This window comes from Pelobates fuscus, chromosome 2, assembly GCF_036172605.1.
Source record: "Pelobates fuscus isolate aPelFus1 chromosome 2, aPelFus1.pri, whole genome shotgun sequence".
Taxonomy (NCBI): domain Eukaryota; kingdom Metazoa; phylum Chordata; class Amphibia; order Anura; family Pelobatidae; genus Pelobates; species Pelobates fuscus.
This window is the reverse complement of record NC_086318.1, coordinates 141,465,972-141,486,917: the sequence shown is the minus strand read 5'-3', so window position 1 is coordinate 141,486,917 and position 20,946 is coordinate 141,465,972. Positions and strand designations below refer to the sequence as shown.

General features: G+C 36.2%; 1 protein-coding gene across 1 annotated transcript in view; it reads right to left on the bottom strand.

Moving 5' to 3' along the window:
- Positions 1 to 20,946, bottom strand: part of LOC134586876 (probable cation-transporting ATPase 13A5) — a 196,899-nt gene that overhangs the window by 333 nt on the left and 175,620 nt on the right. The window contains exons 28-29 of the mRNA XM_063442778.1: positions 18,685 to 18,773; positions 17,343 to 17,423 (exon numbers count right to left, since the gene is read on the bottom strand). Of these exons, the coding sequence (XP_063298848.1) occupies positions 17,343 to 17,423; positions 18,685 to 18,773 (170 nt within the window). The remainder of the gene's footprint in view (positions 1 to 17,342; positions 17,424 to 18,684; positions 18,774 to 20,946) is intronic.

The window sequence follows — 20,946 nt, the reverse complement described above, 5'->3', positions numbered from 1 at the left end:
TTTATTCAATGCATTTGCACTGTTTTGATCTTATATTTATAATTTGTGTTTACTATGTTGTGTTCCTTAATGTACATCTCTCTTTATACAAATTACATTTTTTTTAATAATATTTTATAATACAATTTTACCAATCTTGTTATGAAAGCCATATTAAATAAAACACTGTTGACTCTGAGCATATGTGATACCTGAAGCATTGCATTGCTATGTATTATTCTCACTTCTATTACAGAAAAAGTTAAACTTAGTACATTCTCAGTTGATTTTATTTTATTCTTAGCTGTGCTTAAATGTATATGTATTAAGAATATAAGTTTGCATGAAAGTTTGCAAGCAAAATGCTGAACTGGTACCCACTAGTAATGAAACTAGCAGAAAAAACACAGATCAAGATTCACTTTTAACTTACACAATTTTTTTGTTGTTTCACTATGGTTAGCACAGCAATTTATTTTTAATACTTTGGGATATTTCTATTTGGTTTAGGGTCAGTTGGTTTCGAAATGTACTTGTAGATTATAGGGGCATTTACACGGGATCTACATTTGTGGTTTCTCTGCTGGCTACCATTTATCACAACTGACTATATTGCTAGTTTCTTTACTAATAGGGACTAGTTCAGTATTTTGCTTACACAATGTATTTTTTTAATCATTTCTATGACACATAAAAACCTTATCATACAGAAAAATGACAAACAATGTATAGACATAAGTCACAAACAGACGTAAAAATTATTACGGTACAGAACAGGAAACCATATTGCCCCGTCACTAATACATACACTGTGGTTGCGGTACCAAATACTGTATTAACTAACTTTATTCGTGGTGCTAAGTTAAGAAACAGCTCTTTTTAAGCATACCAAATAGATGTGTAACTAAAATTATCAAGTAGGACAGTTCCTTAAAAGGAATTGCACGAAAGAAAAAACTATTTTATCAAAAGGAAATGAGAAGAAGGAGGTAGAAAAACAATTTAAAGACGTATATGAAAAACCCAGGAAAGATATTTTAAAATATAATATAAAAAAATAAACACAAATGGAAAATCAAGTTGCTTTTATATGTAATTTTAATTCCTAGAGCCAAAGTTTTATAAATGTTTTATCCAAACACTGGCACATTTTAAAGCAGCTTGAAGATATAAAACTTTTATTGGAGAAAAACCTAAAATTGTGTATAGAGAGGCTAGTAATTTTTAAAAAGTCTTAACCAAATGTTACATCCCTGAAAAAGAAAAACGAGATAGACATATTCAGGGAGAAGCACTAAAAGGTTTTTATAATAGTGGTTAGTGTAGGCATATAAGATTACAAATAGTTTATCTAGAAATACAGAAAATGTCTCTTCAAGTGTAACTAATAAAGAATATAGAGTGGAAAGTTGTATTAACTGTAATATAAGTAATGTAATATATCTCCTGACATGTGAAAGTAGTCTCCAATATGTGGGGAGAACCACAAGACCGTTATAAGTAAGGATTGGCGAACACTTGAGTAACATCCAAAATAGAGTTTTAAATCAGTCTCTGCACATTTTAATGAATTTCACAATGGTGATTTTAGACAAATGCACTTTATGCAAAGAGTTAAAAAGCCATGGAGAGGAGATGACCATATGAAGATAATTAATAAAATAGAGATTAAATGGATCTTTGATATGGAAACCCTCTCTCTAAATGGCTTTAATGCAGAGTTTGATCTTTGTAATTATATTTAAAAATCCTTAAGAATGTTTTTGTTTAATGTTCATAGACTTTTAGGAATTATATATACTTTTAAAAAAAATAAGGTTTTAAAAACAAGTTTTACCTATATATTTTTTATAAATTATATATATATATATATATATATATATATATGTTTTATTTAATGTTCATTGGGAAATATCCTCTTTAATAATGATTTTACTTAAAAGGAATGACTTTTATACTTATTACCTTTCTCTTACATTGTTCTATTATTTTTTTAGTTTATTCTATGTATCATTGCCTTTATCTAATATGGAGAATGGACCTTTCAGAATACAACCACCTACTGTGGAATGGGAAACAAAGGTGGTAGGTATGCTCCATGTACAAATAGGATCACTGTGAACTAAGAAAGGGACTTAACACGAGCGTGGAATGCATGAAATGCATCTTTCCCGAAAAAAATGGCAGCTGGAATGCAAGCGCAAGCGAAAGATGGACGGCGGAACCGGAAATGATGGGGGCAGAGCTTAGCACAGAAAATGTAGTGAAAACACAATTTAAAAACAGGAACACCATACAGCAATCAATGGCACCTGAGGAAAACACCTGAGGACACCTCAGGAAAATGCATTGTGCTTGCTGTACATCTGTGAATTTGGACCTTGGCATACCAGTTACCTTAATGTAATATTTTTATATTTGTTTGAAATAAATGTTATTTACTTTTACCTTGACTGCTTTTGCCTTTCCGGTTTTTCATCAATGAGGTCCAAGTAATTCCTAATACTCCAGTGGAAGCTCCAATATCACATCAAAGCTGAATTACATTAGCCAGTTATATAGACAGACTCAGAGTGTGGTAACTATATGATTTATCTGATTGTTTATATATTACAAAGCCCATATTTCCCTAGGGGAGTGTTTGTTTCATCTCTGCAGTGATACCTACTACAGAATACTGGATACAATTTTTTTTTCATATATACAACTTTGGGCTACTGTGATGCACTTTATGGTTAAGGTTATGGACTTATAATATACTCCAAATTGATCTATGTGCTGTACAATATTTTGTATTGTTAGCTCTTTTTAAGCCTCTATATTATAGAATAGTAACAATTTCTATAAGCTCTCTGTAAATTGTTTTTTTTATGAAATGGGTGGTAATTATAAAGATTAATACTTTTTTCCATCTCCAGTTGGAAGAGCAATTGTTTTTTAAGAAGCTCTTTCGTTGGAATTAATACTTGCTTCCAGTACCTAGCAATTAGTATTTTAGCTGCCATGATACAGTGGATGATCAAAATATCGGATTTTCAAACCCCTACCGTACAGTTTAAATTGAATAAGGCAATTTCTGTTTATTTAGTCAGCGATATATCAACAGCATCTTTTATAGTTTTAAAAACTAAATCCCAGAATTGTGCTATTCTAGAACAGCTCCACCAGATGTTGCACATGGTGCCCTCTTGTTGAAGACACCTTCAACATACTGGGGAGTTTGAGGGAGAGATCTTAGTGAGCCTTGTTGGAACCATCTGTACATGACTTTTACTTGTGTCTCGAGAATGTTGAGGCAGTGGATGTATTTTTAAGTTTTAGAAGTAAAGAATTCCAGGCCTTATATTGTATAGAAATAGCTAGATCTTTTCTCTTTGCTTCACTGCTGATGATTTCATTATAGGCATTTTCAAACGTAATAATTACATTGTTTTAGAATTAGGTAATTTTTTACTTATCCCGTTAAATGTTTTCTTAAGTAGCTTAACTATATCGTTGTTCTGCTTTAACAGATGTTTTTTAAGAAAATCCTGAACTCAGAGATAATTGAATATCTCTTAGTGGGAGAGGTCCAATTTTTGTTTCAAATTATCAAAGGGTAATCAATGAAAATTCTTACATAATTCTCCTATTGTATATTCTCTTTGTTTGGTCCAGTTGCGTAGAGTAATATCAGGCATTAATAAATCTAGTATTCTGAGGTTTGAACAATCGTAGATCTTATTAGCAATTTTTAACTCTTTATTTAAATATTGCCACTCCATCAGAGTTTGAGAGAGAATTATGGAGTTCTCTATGTGGGTAGTGTATTTCTTATTTCCTATATCATTCTACAACAGGGAAGGGTTATCAATGCCTATTCTACTTGCTTCCAACTTATATTACGATTGTTTTTATTTGAGTCATTGACTTGTAGTTTACGAATGTGGATGATCATATTCACCTGATAGGTATTTCTAATAATTGGATAACCTAACCCCCCCTGGTGATCTCTTTTAGACTAGATCTGGGTATTTATTTGAGGTATTTTGCCTATCCAGATGTAATTTGTGAAGTTTGATTGGATAATATCTAACCATTGCTTTGGTATTGCCAGGCTTAGCATTCGAAATACATATGCCCACTTGGGGAGGATGTATGCTTTAATAGTGTTAATTCTCCCCCACCAAGATATTTCATAATGCCTCCACTCCCTTAGTGACATGTTAGTATGTTTAAGAAGTCTTAGAAAATTAACTTCCATTGTTACTCTAAGGTGATATCAGTAATATCAATACCCAAATATCGTATTGCCTTTGATGACCAACTAAAGTCATAATCCTTTTTAAGCCTCTTAAGATTGTTGACTTCAATCTTTTTGGTAACAAACAAAGTTTTATTCATGTTCAATTTATAATTCGATACTTTACTGTATCTTTTAAATTCCTGAATAAGGTGGGGTAGGGACATATTTGGTTCTGTTACTGAGATAAGAATGTCATTTGCATATAGGCATATCTTTAGTTCACGGTCTTTTAATATAACTCCTTTAACCCCTTATGGACACATGCCATGTGTGACATGTCATGATTCCCTTTTATTCCAGAAGTTTGGTCCTTAAGGGGTTAATCAGAGGGTTGTTTCTTATATTAATGGCAAGGGGTATTATAGACAGGATGTATAATAAGGGAGAAAGAGGGTATCCCTGCCTCGTTCCATTAGATATATTACACCAATCAGTACAAAAATCCTGTCCCACTATCCGAGCCGAAGAAGACAAATACAGCATGCTAATCACCTCTGCAATCCAACCTGTAAGGCCAAAATGGGCCAAGACTTTCCTCAAATATCCCCATCCGTCCCTGTTAAAGGCCTTTTGTTGCATCCACCAACAGAGTCAGAAGGGGAACTCCTCCATGTCATACCCAATCCAATATATCCACAACTCTTCTTGTGTTTACATGACACTTCTTGTGTTTACATGACTGTCTACCAAGTAGGAAGCCTATCTGGTTGGGATGTATCACTGAGGGCAAGATTTTTTTGTCTTTCTGATAAAATAGAGGCATTTTTTCATGTCTATATTGACTAAAGATATTGGGTGATAGTTTGATAAATCAGTATGAATTTTGTCTTGTTTTAAGATGGGGATTATGCTTGCTCTTAATAACTCCTTTGATGCAGAACCGTTAACTGCTAGTTCATTAAATGTTGCCGTCAAAGGTGAGAGAACGCTTTTCTAAAATACTTTGTAGAACACATTTGTATAGCCATCCGGTCCTGGAGCTTTTCTGTGTTCTAATTTGCTAATTGCGTACTGGACCTTTGCCTGGTCGAATTGCTGATTCAAAATCTTTAACTGTTCCGGTGTTACATTTGGAATGTCAGAATTGTTTAGATAATTGTCTATTTGTATAGACGTTGAGTTATCCTCCATATTATAAAGACTTTCATTGAAATTTTTAAACACATTACCTATTTCTTCTGGCTTTAAATATCTCTTACCATCTTTTATTATTTTGTAGATTTTGTTGTCTATTTTTGTTTTCTTTAGTTAATTTGTTCTTATCTACTCTGTTATTACTATAATAAAATTTGTTTTTTAACCTTTTTTAATTGGATTCAGTCCTTCCGGATATTTTTGAATGTATCATTTATTTGTTTTTCTCTCTCTCTGATGAGAAATTAGTTTATTTTGAGCAGCAAGATTATAAAACTGCATATATAGAACTGACAAATTGAGGCCTCTGTTCTTTCTTTCCTGACTTGCTATTTTAACCTCTTACTACTGTATTAAAGGTACTCCAGAGACATTCACAGGAGATCTCCTCTGATGAATTATCTTGAAAAAAATATTCAGACATCTTATTAATATGCTCTATATTTTCTTTAGATTTTAATAAGGCAACACTCAATTTCCATCGGTGGGGGAATCTCTGATATATATCCTTTACTTCCATTATCATTACATCATGGTCCGACCAAGTATTATCTCTTATAATAATTAATTTATAGTGTTTACCAAATGAATATTGTCCAAAATCATATCGATTCTTGCGGCAGAACCATGTGGTATCAATCTGTATGTATAATTACGTTCTTCTGGATGAAACAGTCTCCAGGAGTCAAATAGCTAAAATTATTTTACAAAGCCTACTCATTGTAGCAGCTTGTTTAACCAATGTGTTATCAATAGAGCTGATATATTTATCCATGGCTTGGTCCAGTATGCAATTAAAATCTCCAACCATCAATAATGTGCCTCTGCGTATTGCCTTTACCTTTTCCCAAATTTTTGTCAAAGTTTTAGACTTAGTTTTATTAGGTAAGTAGATGTTTACCATGGTATAATCTTGCTCACTTAATTGACCTATTAAAACAACAAACCTTCCCTCTTTATCAAGTTTTTTATACTAGCATAGAAATTTAAGATTTTTAATACGTTGTAGGGAATTTACTATACCTCCAAATTCTATTATTCCGTTTAATCCAGTGGGTCTCCTGTATGAAACCTATGTTAGACTTCTCTCTTAACAGTGTATCATACAGTGAGGCCCATCTTAATGGGCAGTATGTCCAATTCAGTATTTAAATTGTTTCAAATCTAATAATTCTTATTTTACCAATATGCATATAGCCATTCATCCCTTCATCCTGGGATAACCATAAACACACAGTGACAAAAATTGAAAGGGAAAAATACTTCTCATTCATCTTATGGTGCAAATCTAAATTACACTATGTGAATAGGCCTTATCAATTGTAATTAGTGTAATTATATAGTGTCTGCCAAATATCTAAATAGTGTGGAAAACCGTATCTATTATAGGTGGCCGTCCAGCCATCTTAAAAAAAACAACAACAAAAAACAAACCGCATAATAAAAATCATTAGTGATTAACCAATTGAAAATCTTTCCCTATTGCCTTCCCTCTTCTTCCTCCCCTTCTCCAATGTCACATATCATTATACTTTGTTCTTTCTTCGTTAGTAATTAATATTAATCTCTTTAAGCCAATCTTTTGCTTGTTTAATGCATATTAAAGTCTGCCAGCTGTTGTTGTAGAGGACCTGTAGAGATGATGGCTGACCCCATTTAAATTTCAAATTATGCTGCTTCAAAAGGGGGAAAATGTTCTTCTCTTGGATTTTGTGTAGTATGAAACATCTGGGAGAATTTTAATAGATTGAAATTTTCCATTATTAGTTGTTTTCTTTTTTACTGCTTGAATAATCTTGGTCTTAAACTCACAGAAGTGAAAAGCCACCAGGACGTCTCATGGAAATTCATTAATATCTGTCTTGGGACGGAATATTCAGTGGCAGCGCTCCATTTGCATACTATGCTTATCAGAAGGTAAGCCCAGACTCGTAAAAACTCAATTCGAAATTCTTGGAGATTCCATCACGAGAGGGGTGGAGTTATGATGTGACGACGAACGCTGGTCACGTTTCGCGGGCTATGCGGGGCACGAGCGCATCGAGGGAAGGGAGTGTCGGCGTCTGTTGCTGATGGAGGAGACATCGATACAGGCGAATAGCTTGAAGAGGCTTGCATTGTGCAGCCCATGGTGAAAGGCAGTTTGGGAACAAAACTTGTGACTTGACTTGTGATCGGTGGAAAGTGAACGGACAGAAGAAACAGGTGGATCCAACAACTGGCAGTGGAGGGTGGCAAGTGCATTGTGTACATACTGCATTCTTCAATATAAAAAGAGTGATACACGAAGTAGAGCATAGCCGAAATGTAAATACTCCTATTTCCATTATTATATTTCTTAAGGTGGGAAGCTACCAGTAATATATTTACAAAGAAACACACAATGAATATCTGTTTTCTACTTAAAGAGGCGGTAACTATTTCAAATTAATAAAAAGAACAAGTATACCATATATACACCTGGTTCTTATATATACTTGTATAAAGATAGAAAAACAATTATACCCTGCTCTTATCTGCAATAGGGAAAAGAAATGTGAAATTGGGGGCAGTTAAACGTCAATAACTCTGTAAATACATCTAATATATCATTAACGTTCAGTAAATGTGGGCCATCACATCATAAGGAAAAAGAAAACAGAAGAAAAAGTAAAAAAGGAGGGAGAAAAAGGAGGAAAATAGGATAAAGAAAGAAGCCCTGGGTGGTGGGTAAAAAAAGAGAAAAGGGATCTCTGAAATTTTTAAAACTAAGAACAAGAACACATCCACTAAACTGTGAATTAAAAAAACAAGATAAGTAAAGAAAGAAACTAGAAGACTTTCTGTCTCTTTCTCTCCCAGTCAGCCCTACTCTCCTCCTTCCCAATTATGGCGACTGAACTAAGCGAGTTTAAGCAAGGAAATAAAAAGGAGAAGGATAAGAAAATAGAACAGAAAATACAAAAGTGTCTCTCAAATTACTTTTTTTCACCACAAGAAAAAACAGAGAGAATAATCAGTCAACACCAATCACAGAGGCACGAAGAGGATGAAAACAACATTCAATTTCAACTAGAAAAAGAAGGTGACAGAGAGTTACAGGAGACCTCTTCAAAAGAATTACAGTATATTGAGAATGATTTTTCAAATGCATGCTTACATTTTTTGTTTGATAAAATCAAAGAGGAAATACAACTGGTTTCAGAAGATTTCAAAGGAGAAATGCTCAAAGTAATAAACTCTCTGTTCTAGAAGAAAAAGTAGAACATTCAATTCTTTAACATAATTTACAGAAAGATAAAATGATAACTTTGGAACAGAATATAGAATATCTTAAAACAAAAATTATAGATCTGGAAGGATGAAAAAAATAAATAAAGGAATCTAGTAGGCTTATGCATACAGTTAGACAATCTGGAGAAGATAAACAAGGCAAGTCAATCGACAGTAAAAGGTAAGAAATTAAAAATAGTTAAAGAGGAAAAACTTAAAAGGACCTGGTATTATAAAGGAAATAAGGCAGAGAAGTTACTCACTAGCAGATTTAAAAAAAAAATCAAAAAGCTAAGTAAATAATATCGAAAATAACACCACCTTTCTGGACCCAGAGAAAATAGGCCAGGCATTCCAAGAATTTTATTCAAATCTATATAATTTACCAGATAGGCAAGGGCCAATTAATATACCAGATTTTCTCACTAAATACAATACCAAAAGTATCACAAGATCAACTAAAACAACTAAACAACTCTATTTTACCGGAGGAGGTTGTTAGGGCTATCAAAAAATTTAAAAATACTAAGTCCCCCAGTCGGTAGCTTCTTTTATAAATCTCTGAATAGTAATCTCTAGTGGGTATGATCACCATAATGTTTAACTACATTATGTCTACAGATAAAATACCTTCTGAAATGATAAAGGCTTACATAGTGCCTATCCCTAAGCATAAAAAAACTCATCTCAAAAAGGCTCATCTCCTTACTAAATACAAATATAAAGCTGTACTCTGCAGTAATTGCAGCAAGAATCAGCAATATAATACCCAGGATAATACACTGGGATCAAGTATGGTTCGTGGCAAACAGATTTCCAGCTTTTAATATAAGAATATTGATAAACGTGATGGATTTGGCCTGTAAAAAAAGGGTGCCCCTCCTGGCTCTGTCGCTAGATGCTGAAAAAGCCTTCAACAGAGTCAGGTGGGATTTCTTAGATCAAGTAATGGAGGCTTTCTGGATAACTGGAGCTATCAAAGGTTCTATAATGACTTTATATACCTCTCCGACGGCCAAGGTGGTAGGGGGCGGATTTTCCTCTGAATGGTTCCACTTAAAAAATGGGACCAAACAGAAGTGTCTGCTCTCACCACTAGTATACCTTATGGCAATAGAGCCTTTGGCGATTGCATTGAGCCAACATTCAAATCAAGGGTCTGCACATTTTAGATGACAGTATTAAAATAACTATGTATGCAGATGACATTGTACTGACTCGGAGTGACTCAACAAACTCTATGAGAGATTTGATACCCCTTATAAAAAAGAGTTTTCAGATCTGAATTTAGATAAAACGGTCGCAATGCCACTTAACTTGCCCAGGACGTCATCGAAGGCTTAAAGCAGAATTTTGGTTTCTCTGTCCAGGAATCATTTCGTTGTCTAGGGATTTAGATCACACGGGACCATTCTAAAATAATGGAATCAAACTTTATGCTACTTTAAAGGAAACTGGCAAGAAATTGAGGGAATGAAGAAACGCTGAGGTCTCATGGTGGGGGAGAATCAACACGGTTAGATTTCGAATGGTACCTTTAGCATGTCCAGACAGCTAAATTGTCTTATTAACAAGCTTGTATGGCTAGGAAAACACCCCTGCCTAAGTGCAAAACGTTTGGCAGTGAAAGTCAAAAAGGGATGATTAGGACTACCCACATTAAAAGACTATCAGAAGGCCTATAATTTAGCACATGCTTTAACCACTCAATTAGAGAATATTAAAGATCAAAAATGGTACAAAATGGAACAATCCCTGACCCAGACAGAAAAACACAAAATAGATTTAAGAACGCTTTTCTGGCAAATAAAGAGTAAAAAGCAAAGCACCCTAGTGGCGAAAAATGAGAGTATAATTCTTGAAAATATCATAAAACAATGGGAGAAATTTAAAAAAGGTTTAATGATTCAAAACAAATTAATTTCCTTCCTTCCTTTGTGCTGCGTATCTAATAATATAGAAGATTTATATTTAAAAATGGGATCAAAGCCGGTCTCTAAAGAATAAATACTTTATTGAATAACAATAAGGTAAAGGATTTTTCTATATTAAAAACAGAATATAATTTAGATAGTAAAGAAATCGTTAATTATTTGAGAGTAAAGGGGTTTCTACATAACAATTTAGCTACTAAAACAGCTAAAGTGAATTTACTGGAGAAATTACTGGATGCTATGAACTGTTTATTGTTTATAAAATAACAAATCTGTAGGAAATGTTATGTATAGTACAATGTTCTAGTGTGTCAATATGTTGATATGATGAAAGAATATGGAAAAAAATAAATTATTGGAGATTCTGTGACTTGTTTGGGGATATTCCTGAATCTTAAATTAGATATTCGTGATCGATCCTCCAAGTAATAGATTTTTTCCTCCAGAAATATTATTTTTGTCTCCAAATTGTTTTGAGTCTCTTTCAGATCTTGAAGTTGGGAATTTATTGCATCTTCCTCTTCCTCTATTTTTGAATTCTTGATACTATGGTGGATAGATCTATTTTAAAATTTGAGCATTTCTTATTAATATCGCTCTTTAGCTCCTTGAGGACGTCATCTAAACTGTATTACTCTCTGTCTCCTGTTCTGACAAATTGTTTGTAAATTGCATTGAAGCATCTGCAATGTTTTTTTCCTGAGTTATCCGACATTTCCTGGTGCAGGAGGGGGGACACAGATAGTCTTTTTTCCTGTTTATTCCCTTTTTGGTCATTTCTATTGTTGTCTTGAGTGAGTTTTGAAGCCATAGGGAAAATAGGAGATTACTGTAGATAATGACTGTAGCGAAAGCCACTTCGCCACTGTGGTTTGGAGGGGGCTGCTTGCCCACCTCTTACCCTGTGACTACGGTCTCTGGGCGATTTGGCCCTTTATGCACGGTATTTGGGCATACTGTGGGTTATTGGGCTGCCCCAGGATTATGGGCCCTCTCATCAGCCCATACGAAACTTAAACCCCATGGCGTTTGAACTGTGTTTGTGGCATCTAAACGCTGTTTGGATATGTTGAGCGCTCAGATCCAAGCCATCTGGGGATAGGTTGAATGTGGGGGTTCTGTTTAGTATAACAGGAGTTATGTATTTTTATGTCTTTTGGTGGTTGCTGGTAACATGTGCTTAATGGAGGCTGTGTTTGTCCCTGGATATAATTAAATCAGCTTCTCCATTGTCTCCAGGATAGAGGATTCTGGGGAACTAGTTTGAGCTTCTAAAAACCATGCTTCCAGAAGGTAAAATGCACATTTGTACTAACTTTTGAACCCCTGGTCCAATTCGTATGATTTTTGAGTATGTTGTTCCCGAATGGATTGATTGTGTATATGTATTTTTATGCGAATGTGATGTATATTTTGGGAGTTATGAATGTTGTGTAAAAACTGTATTTTCCCTACCTAGGATAATTGTATTTTCCTGTGTGTACAGATAATTAGTTTACAGGTAGAGGGGAGGGCTATGTGTGGGATGTAACTATTGTGTGATTGGTTAATGTACGTTACTGTGTGTGTCCCTCCCCTTCATGGGAGCACCTAATAAAAAGGGCTGCAAGCTAGCAGCCAGGGAGTTCTATTTTTACCCTCAACTTGAGTCCTGTCTCTTATTGGGGGAATCTGCTACAAGGGATTGCTATGCTAGGCATATTCCCTTGCTATAATCACTGAGCTCTTGTAAGAGCTTGTTCCTGCTTCGTTCTGAAGGGAGATAGCTGCAGCCTGCGGTGCTTATGGTGTCTGGTGGAGTGCTTGGAGTCCTCTGGAAGCGCTAGGAGCATCTTTCAACGGAGGTACCCAGTCGGGGTGCCAGTTGATCCGTTACAATGACGATATAAGAGTCCGTGATCAGGGTCTCAAAAATCAAAAAAACAAAAATGTTTAGGTGATAAGCCGTATCACCATGCAGGGTATGTCTGGATATTCCGTTATATTCAATTATCAAGCTTTTACTGGTGATTTTGATTTATCTGGTGTTGCTCTCTTTCCAGACTGAATCAGTCATCCGTACCCCACAGCCAAGCCAGCCATACTCTATATTATATCTCTGTTAAAAATATGCTTAGTTATCCGTCAAAAACCTGTTGTCTCACCCCTGATTGGGGTCAGATAAGATTGTATAATTAATCAATGCGTTAGGTAACTTGCTGTTTTTTTAACCTAGCTGCAGTTCCTCACAATTTCCTAGGAATAAATTCGGACATCCCACCTCTTATGGGTTAAATTTGTAGTTGAAATAACTGTGAATCATATATAGTGGACTAAGCCAAGTCAGATATAAATTATGATGATATTGTAAATGCTTCAACTCTTACAGATCCTTAACAAGGTTTGGATAGGAGCCAAACACATACAGCATGCTCATACATTGGATGGCTATTAGCTAGTTATGAACAAAAACTCTGTTACTGGTAGTATGGCTTAGGCTGTTTAATGCTTGCCTGTCTTTGGCATTTTAATAGCTGAGCCCCCTGATTCAGGTCTCTGTTAGCTGGAAGCAGGAAGCCCGGTAGTGATATCTGTGGCCGCTTGTAAAAAAAAAAATTGTTTATGAGGTCTACTTCTCAGGTTCTCTCTTTCTTTATCTTCTGTCTCCAGCTTCTCCATTTTGTGCCTCCTTTTGTTTGTCAGTCTGCAGTGTTCATCAGCGTTTGTATGCACAGGTTGATCTTTTCTCCATCTCTCACCTCTCTCTCCTCTCTTGCATCTCGTGGTAACGTACACCCTCCCCTCACAGTGTGCGCATGCTTACATTATCATGCCTGTTTAACACCAATGTATTTTTGATCCCGTAGGTGTGTGTATCCTGTTTGATTTATTTGTCCATCTTTAATTTTCTGTTACATATTGCCTAAACAGAACTATATATATACCTTGATATGTTCTTTTTTTCCTAGTAAGGTGGGCTGTTCTGCCTAAACATATATATTTTTGGAATTGCAAAAATTTTAAAAAATGTAGGCATACTTTACTTTATTTTACTATACCCCACAAATCAGCTATAAGGTACTCACAACAGTAAAGTATAATTTACAATAGAAAGACACTAAGCTAAACACCAAGTCTATTACTAAACATCTGTCCTTGTAGTTTGCTTTGTTTGTATGTAATAATATTCTCCACTGCTGTATGCATAGTTAGCTGATGCTTCTGGCCAGAACAGAAGGTGTCCACAGAGTTCCTTGAAATCTGCTAATTAGTCCTCACTTCCAGGGCCGGACTGGGGATACAAAGCAGCCCTGGAAAAAAAAATCTATGCCAGCCCCATAAGTCATTGCGCCATATATTGTCGCATGTAATATGTAAGGATATGTCTTGCCACCCCAGATAATAGAGTAATATATATATAAAAAAAGTATATATATATATATATATATATATATATATATATATATATATATATATATATATATATATATATATATATATATATTGCTTTTTCTAATATAATATATTGGTCCTTTCAGAGTAAAACATTTAATTATACAGTAAGCATACTCACATGAGCTCATTGATACACAGCCTCATAGACAAACAATTTCACTAATATACATATAAGCTCATTGACATAAAAACACAAGCTCACTCACTAGCAGGCACACACACACATGCAAGCAAGCAAGCTCACTAGCAGGCGCACACACACACACAGCTTAATGTAGTGGTTCTGGTGTCTATAGCCTGTCCCTGCAGGCTTTTGAATGTAAACACTGACTTTGCAGAGAAAAGGCAGTGTTTACATTGCTTCCTAGTGACACCTCTAGTGACAGACACTCAGACAGTCACTAGAGGCGCTTCCTGTGTCAGTGCGGATTGGCTGAGATCATCAAGCTTGATGATCTCAGTCATAGAGGCAGAGACCAGCACGACGTTGGAAAAAAAAAAGGTGAGTAAAACACTTTTAAAACACACACAGACACCACGACTGACACACACACACACACACACCATGACAGACACACACACACACCATGACACAGACACACACCATGATACAGACACACCGTGACACAGACGACACAGACACACAGCATGACACATACAGACACACAAACACAGCGTAACACAGACAGACACACACACAGCGTAACAGAGACAGACACACACACAGCATGACACAGATAGACACACAGCATAACACAGACACACACACACACACTGCATGCCACAGACAGACACAGACACACCGCATGACACAGACAGACACACACACCATGACAAACACACACACGTGACACAGACACACACGACACAGACAGACACACACACACAGCATGACACAAACACACACACAGCATGACACAAACAGACACACACATCATGATACAGACACACCGTGACACAGACGACACAGACACACAGCATGACACATACAGACACACAAACACAGCGTAACACAGACACACACACACACAGCGTAACAGAGACAGACACACACACAGAATGACACAGATAGACACACAGCATAACACAGACACACATACACACACACACTGCACGACACAGACAGACACAGACACACCGCATGACACAGACAGACACACACACCATGACAAACACACACACCGTGACACAGACACACACGACACAGACAGACACACACACACAGCATGACACAAACACACACACAGCATGACACAAACAGACACACACATCATGATACAGACACACCGTGACACAGACGACACAGACACACAGCATGACACATACAGACACACAAACACAGCGTAACACAGACACACACACACACAGCGTAACAGAGACAGACACACACACAGCATGACACAGATAGACACACAGCATAACACAGACACACATACACACACACACTGCACGACACAGACAGACACAGACACACCGCATGACACAGACAGACACACACACCATGACAAACACACACACCGTGACACAGACACACACGACACAGACAGACACACACACACAGCATGACACAAACACACACACACACACAGCATGACACAAACAGACACACACAGCATGACACAGACAGACACACACACACCGCATGACACAGACACACACACACAGCATGACACAGACAGACACACATACACAGCATGACACACACACACACACCATGATACAGACACACCGTGACACAGACACACGACATAGACAGACAGACACACACACACACAGCATGACACAAACAGACACACACAGCATGACACACACACAGCATGACAGACACACACAGCATGACACAGACAGACACACACACACCATGACAGACACACACACAGCATGACACAGACACAGCATGACACAGACACACACACACAGCATGATACAGACACACACAGCATGACACAGACAGACACACAGCATGACAGACACACACATAGCATGACACAGAGACAGACAGACACACACACACAGCATGACACAGACAGACACACACACAACATGACACAGACACACACACACACACAGCATGACAGACAGACAGACAAACACACACACACACACACTTTTTGGTACCTGTGGGGGGCAGACTGATTGCTGTGCTGGCGGCCGCAGGGGAAGCTTTTCATGAGGCCGCTGGAGGAGCAGGCTCTTCTGGGGGAGCAGGCTGTTCTGTCTCTGCTCCCCCTCCCTCGCGTGCTAGAAAGAGACCGGGGCCGGAATATGACGTCATATTCCGGCTCCGGTCTCATTAAGCTGCGCGCGAGGGAGGGGGAGCAGAGACAGAACAGCCTGCTCCCCCAGAAGAGCCTGCTCCTCCAGCGGCCTCATGAAAAGCTTCCCCTGCGGCCGCCTTTCAAGTTCTCCCTGCGGCCGCAGGTCACCCCAGCCCCAGGTGTCGACGGCCCACCGGGAAATTTCCCGGTATCCCGGTGGGCCAGTCCGGCCCTGCTCACTTCTACATTTTTGTGCAGACATGCCAGTAGTTTGGGAATAACATTTACAGGAGAAATTGAGACCTTACATTATCTTCTCTATAAATATGCCTTTACTTAAAAGTTCTCCTCGCACTGTATGCAAATTTGTGACTATCATAATTCTAGTCTTTGCACATTAAACAGCTATTTCCTGATCTGCATTTAAACCCTTACAGTATTAATTTAATAGTATTTATCTAAACAGTTCAGACTTAACTGATCAGGATAAGAGTTTCCAAACTAATCTTTCTACTTTCTGATGTGGGCAGACTGATTATGTAAAGTCTGGAGATTTGCAACAAAAGGAAGGAGTGAAACATTTTTATTTAAGCATGTAAGCTCATTGAGCAGGGCCCTCAACCCCCTCTGTTCCTGTACGTCCAGTGGTCTGATCTCAATTATGTGTCTGTTAGTCCACCCATTGTACAGCGCTACGGAATTTGTTGGCGCCATATAAATAATAAAATAATAATAATAATAATAATTTATTGAATATTTTATTCTAATGATGGTTCTATAAAATGGAGGCTGTTTTGGACCTGGAACAATTATTTATGTAAGCTAATTTAAGAGGAACAAGACAACTTTGAGAAGATAATACTCGGGTAAGTTATTTGACCATAGCCACAGAAAAAAACCTATCTTGCGTAAGATTGTTCTTTTCCATTCCATGCAATGGTCAAAATGTTTCCAGGTACTAGTCTGCTAAATATATTTTATGAATATTAACCAAATGAATACCCAATTTATTTCAATGCACTAATAAAAGAACCAAGAATAACTAACAAACAAACAGACAGTTACCTCCACAGCATAGGACACAATAAAATGTACAAGCACAACAAGGAAGATGAAAATTCTCCAGTCATAAGGTGTGCAAACAAGCTGGAAATAAAAACAATACAAAACAAAACATAAATGGTAATATTTTGCAATTAACATAGGACGTTTTGTATACAGAGAGATTTGGGGATAACGTTCTAAAAGTGAAGCAAACAGCAGGAATATTCTGTCGGGTTCCATGTTGACTACTGCACTTTTAGAACCCCCTGAATTACTTTTTATACGTAACCCCATATACTATCTAAATATGATTATTAAGAAGTATATATTATGAATCAAACTAAACAACAACACGTTTTCCCATAAATAGTTATATTAACTACAATACCCACCATCCTCATTCATAAGAATTCCCACAGTTACTGAAGAATAAAAGATTACTTCCACCTCTCTTGTTTTTTTGTTTTGTCCCCCTCCACTGTAATAGCCTATCCAAAGAATTGTCTTACTCATTTATGTTTCAAAGTAACATATATGATAATAAGTTTGTCAAGACTTAATAATCGTTTTTCAATTTCTTCCCTTCATTTATCCTAAATTAGTCCTCAGTTTATTATTGTAGATTTTATATTTTGGATAAACTGTTAGAATAATTATTTTGACATGTATGAACATTTTTCAATATATCAAATAATATTAAAATATTACAAAATTAAAATATGTTCATAATATTAAATAATTGTAAAAGTTTAGCCAAAACGCATTAAATCATTTTGAAAAGCATATACAACAATATTAAATTGAAGCCTTACTGTATTTACTTCACAGAAACAGCAGTGATATTTAATGTGTCTAATTTATATACTCTCTTAATTGAACATCACAATATAATTGATCAAATAAGTAATATCACTTTGTTCTTACCAGCAAAAAAAAATTGGAGATGATCACAGTAGCGTTTTAAGTCAAAAATTGCAGAGCTATCTTTTTATTATAGCTAAACCAAAAAACACAGCAAAACGTATCCCTGAACAACACACATATATATACACACACACATATATATATATATATAATATATTTGCACTAGTTTTCTGTTCTGTTTTGATTTTAAATTGCTAAGTACATACCAAATAAATTGTAATTAAGGTTTACTATTTTGTGTATCTTAATGTACATCTCTATACAAAGTTTATTGCAAATTATATTTTTTTAACTACAATAAAAAATGTATATAGTACTTTTACACTATAGTCACAAATATTCAACATACTATAATAAACATTTTTTAAAAGGGTTACCCAACATCATATTTTGCCACTCATAAAAGGATGATGAGGAAATACAAAATATTTAGAATTACCTCCATAGAAGTGTAAACATCTTCAATATTCGCAAATAGCAAAAATATATAGGATACAACTTGCACGAACAACATTAAGGCATGAAGGTCTGTAAAACATTACATTTAGAAACGTAAAACATCTGGTCAGTGTAAAAAAATAGAATTTGATTACTGAACATTTTAACTTGTCACACAGCCACTTGTCACACAATATTTGCCTTACAAATAACTAGTTCTAACAGCTCTGGGTATATTTCTGTTCCTGAATTTTGTATGCTGATCCCACTATGTGTTGCACATGTTTGTAATGCTGTCTCCTTGATCCTAAATTATCTGGCATTTCTGAAGTTGTTCTACCAAATTGGACCATTCAGTTTTATGACCAAAAAAATCAGCTTTGCTTTCTTTACCACTTTTCAATTGAATCTCAGAATCCAATGGTCACATCAATCCAGAATAACTGAAATCAAATATGATACCCCACACAAACAAACAAACAAATAAAAGAGATAACGTAGAAACATAGAAACATAGAATGTGACGGCAGATAAGAACCATTCGGCCCATCTAGTCTGCCCAGTTTTCTAAATACTTTCATTAGTCCCTGGCCTTATCTTATAGTTAGGATAGCCTTATGCCTATCCCACGCATGCTTAAACTCCTTTACTGTGTTAACCTCTACCACTTCAGCTGGAAGGCTATTCCATGCATCCACTACCCTCTCAGTAAAGTAATACTTCCTGATATTTTTAAACCTTTGTCTCTCTAATTTTAGACTATGTCCTCTGGTTGTGGTAGTTTTTCTTCTTTTAAATATAGTCTCCTCCTTTACTGTGTTGATTCCCTTTATGTATTTAAATGTTTCTATCATATCCCCCCTGTCTCGTCTTTCCACCAAGCTATACATGTTAAGATCCTTTAACCTTTCCTGGTAAGTTTTATCCTGCAATCCATGAACCAGTTTAGTAGCCCTTCTTTGAACTCTCTCTAAGGTATCAATATCCTTCTGAAGATATGGTCTCCAGTACTGTGTACAGTACTCCAAGTGAGGTCTTACCAGTGTTCTGTACAATGGCATGAGCACTTCCCTCTTTCTACTGCTAATACCTCTCCCTATACAACCAAGCATTCTGCTAGCATTTCCTGCTGCTCTATTACATTGTCTGCCTACCTTTAAGTCCTCAGAAATAATCACCCCTAAATTCCTTTCCTCAGATGTTGAGGTTAGGACTCTATCAAATATTCTGTACTCTGCCCTTGGGTTTTTACGTCCAAGATGCATTATCTTGCACTTATCCACATTAAATGTCAGTTGCCACAACTCTGACCATTTTTCTAGTTTACCTAAATCATTTGCCATTTGGCTTATCCCTCCTGGAACATCAACCCTGTTACATATCTTAGTATCATCCGCAAAAAGACACACCTTACCATCAAGACCTTCTGCAATATCACTAATAAAAATATTAAAGAGAATGGGTCCAAGTACAGATCCCTGAGGTACCCCACTGGTGACAAGCCCAAGCTTCGAATATACTCCATTGACTACAACCCTCTGTTGCCTGTCACTCAGCCACTGCCTTACCCATTCAACAATATTGGAATCCAAACTCAAAGATTGCAGTTTATTGATAAGCCTTCTATGTGCAACAGTGTCAAAAGCCTTACTGAAATCTAGGTAAGCAATGTCTACTGCACCACCCTGATCTATAATTTTAGTTACCCAATCAAAAAAATCAATAAGATTAGTTTGGCATGATCTCCCTGAAGTAAACCCATGTTGTCTCTGATCTTGAAATCCATGTGTTTTTAGATGTTCAACAATCCTATCCTTTAACATGGTTTCCATCACTTTCCCCACTACTGAAGTAAGGCTTACTGGCCTATAGTTGCCCGACTCCTCCCTATTACCTTTCTTGTGAATGGGCACAACATTCGCTAACTTCCAATCTTCTGGGACTACTCCTGTTAACAATGATTGGTTAAATAAATCTGTTAATGGTTTTGCTAGTACACCACTAAGCTCTTTTAATAGCTTTGGGTGTATTCCATCAGGTCCCATTGACTTATTTGTCTTTACTTTTGACAGTTGAAATAGAACCTCTTCCTCTGTAAACTCACGTGTAATAAATGACTCATTTATCCTTTTTTTTTAACAGAGGTCCCTTTCCTTCATTTTTAGCTGTAAATACCGAACAAAAATATTCATTGAGGCAGTCAGCTAGACCTTTATCCTCATCTACATACCTTCCTTCTTTTGTTTTTAATCTAACTAATCCT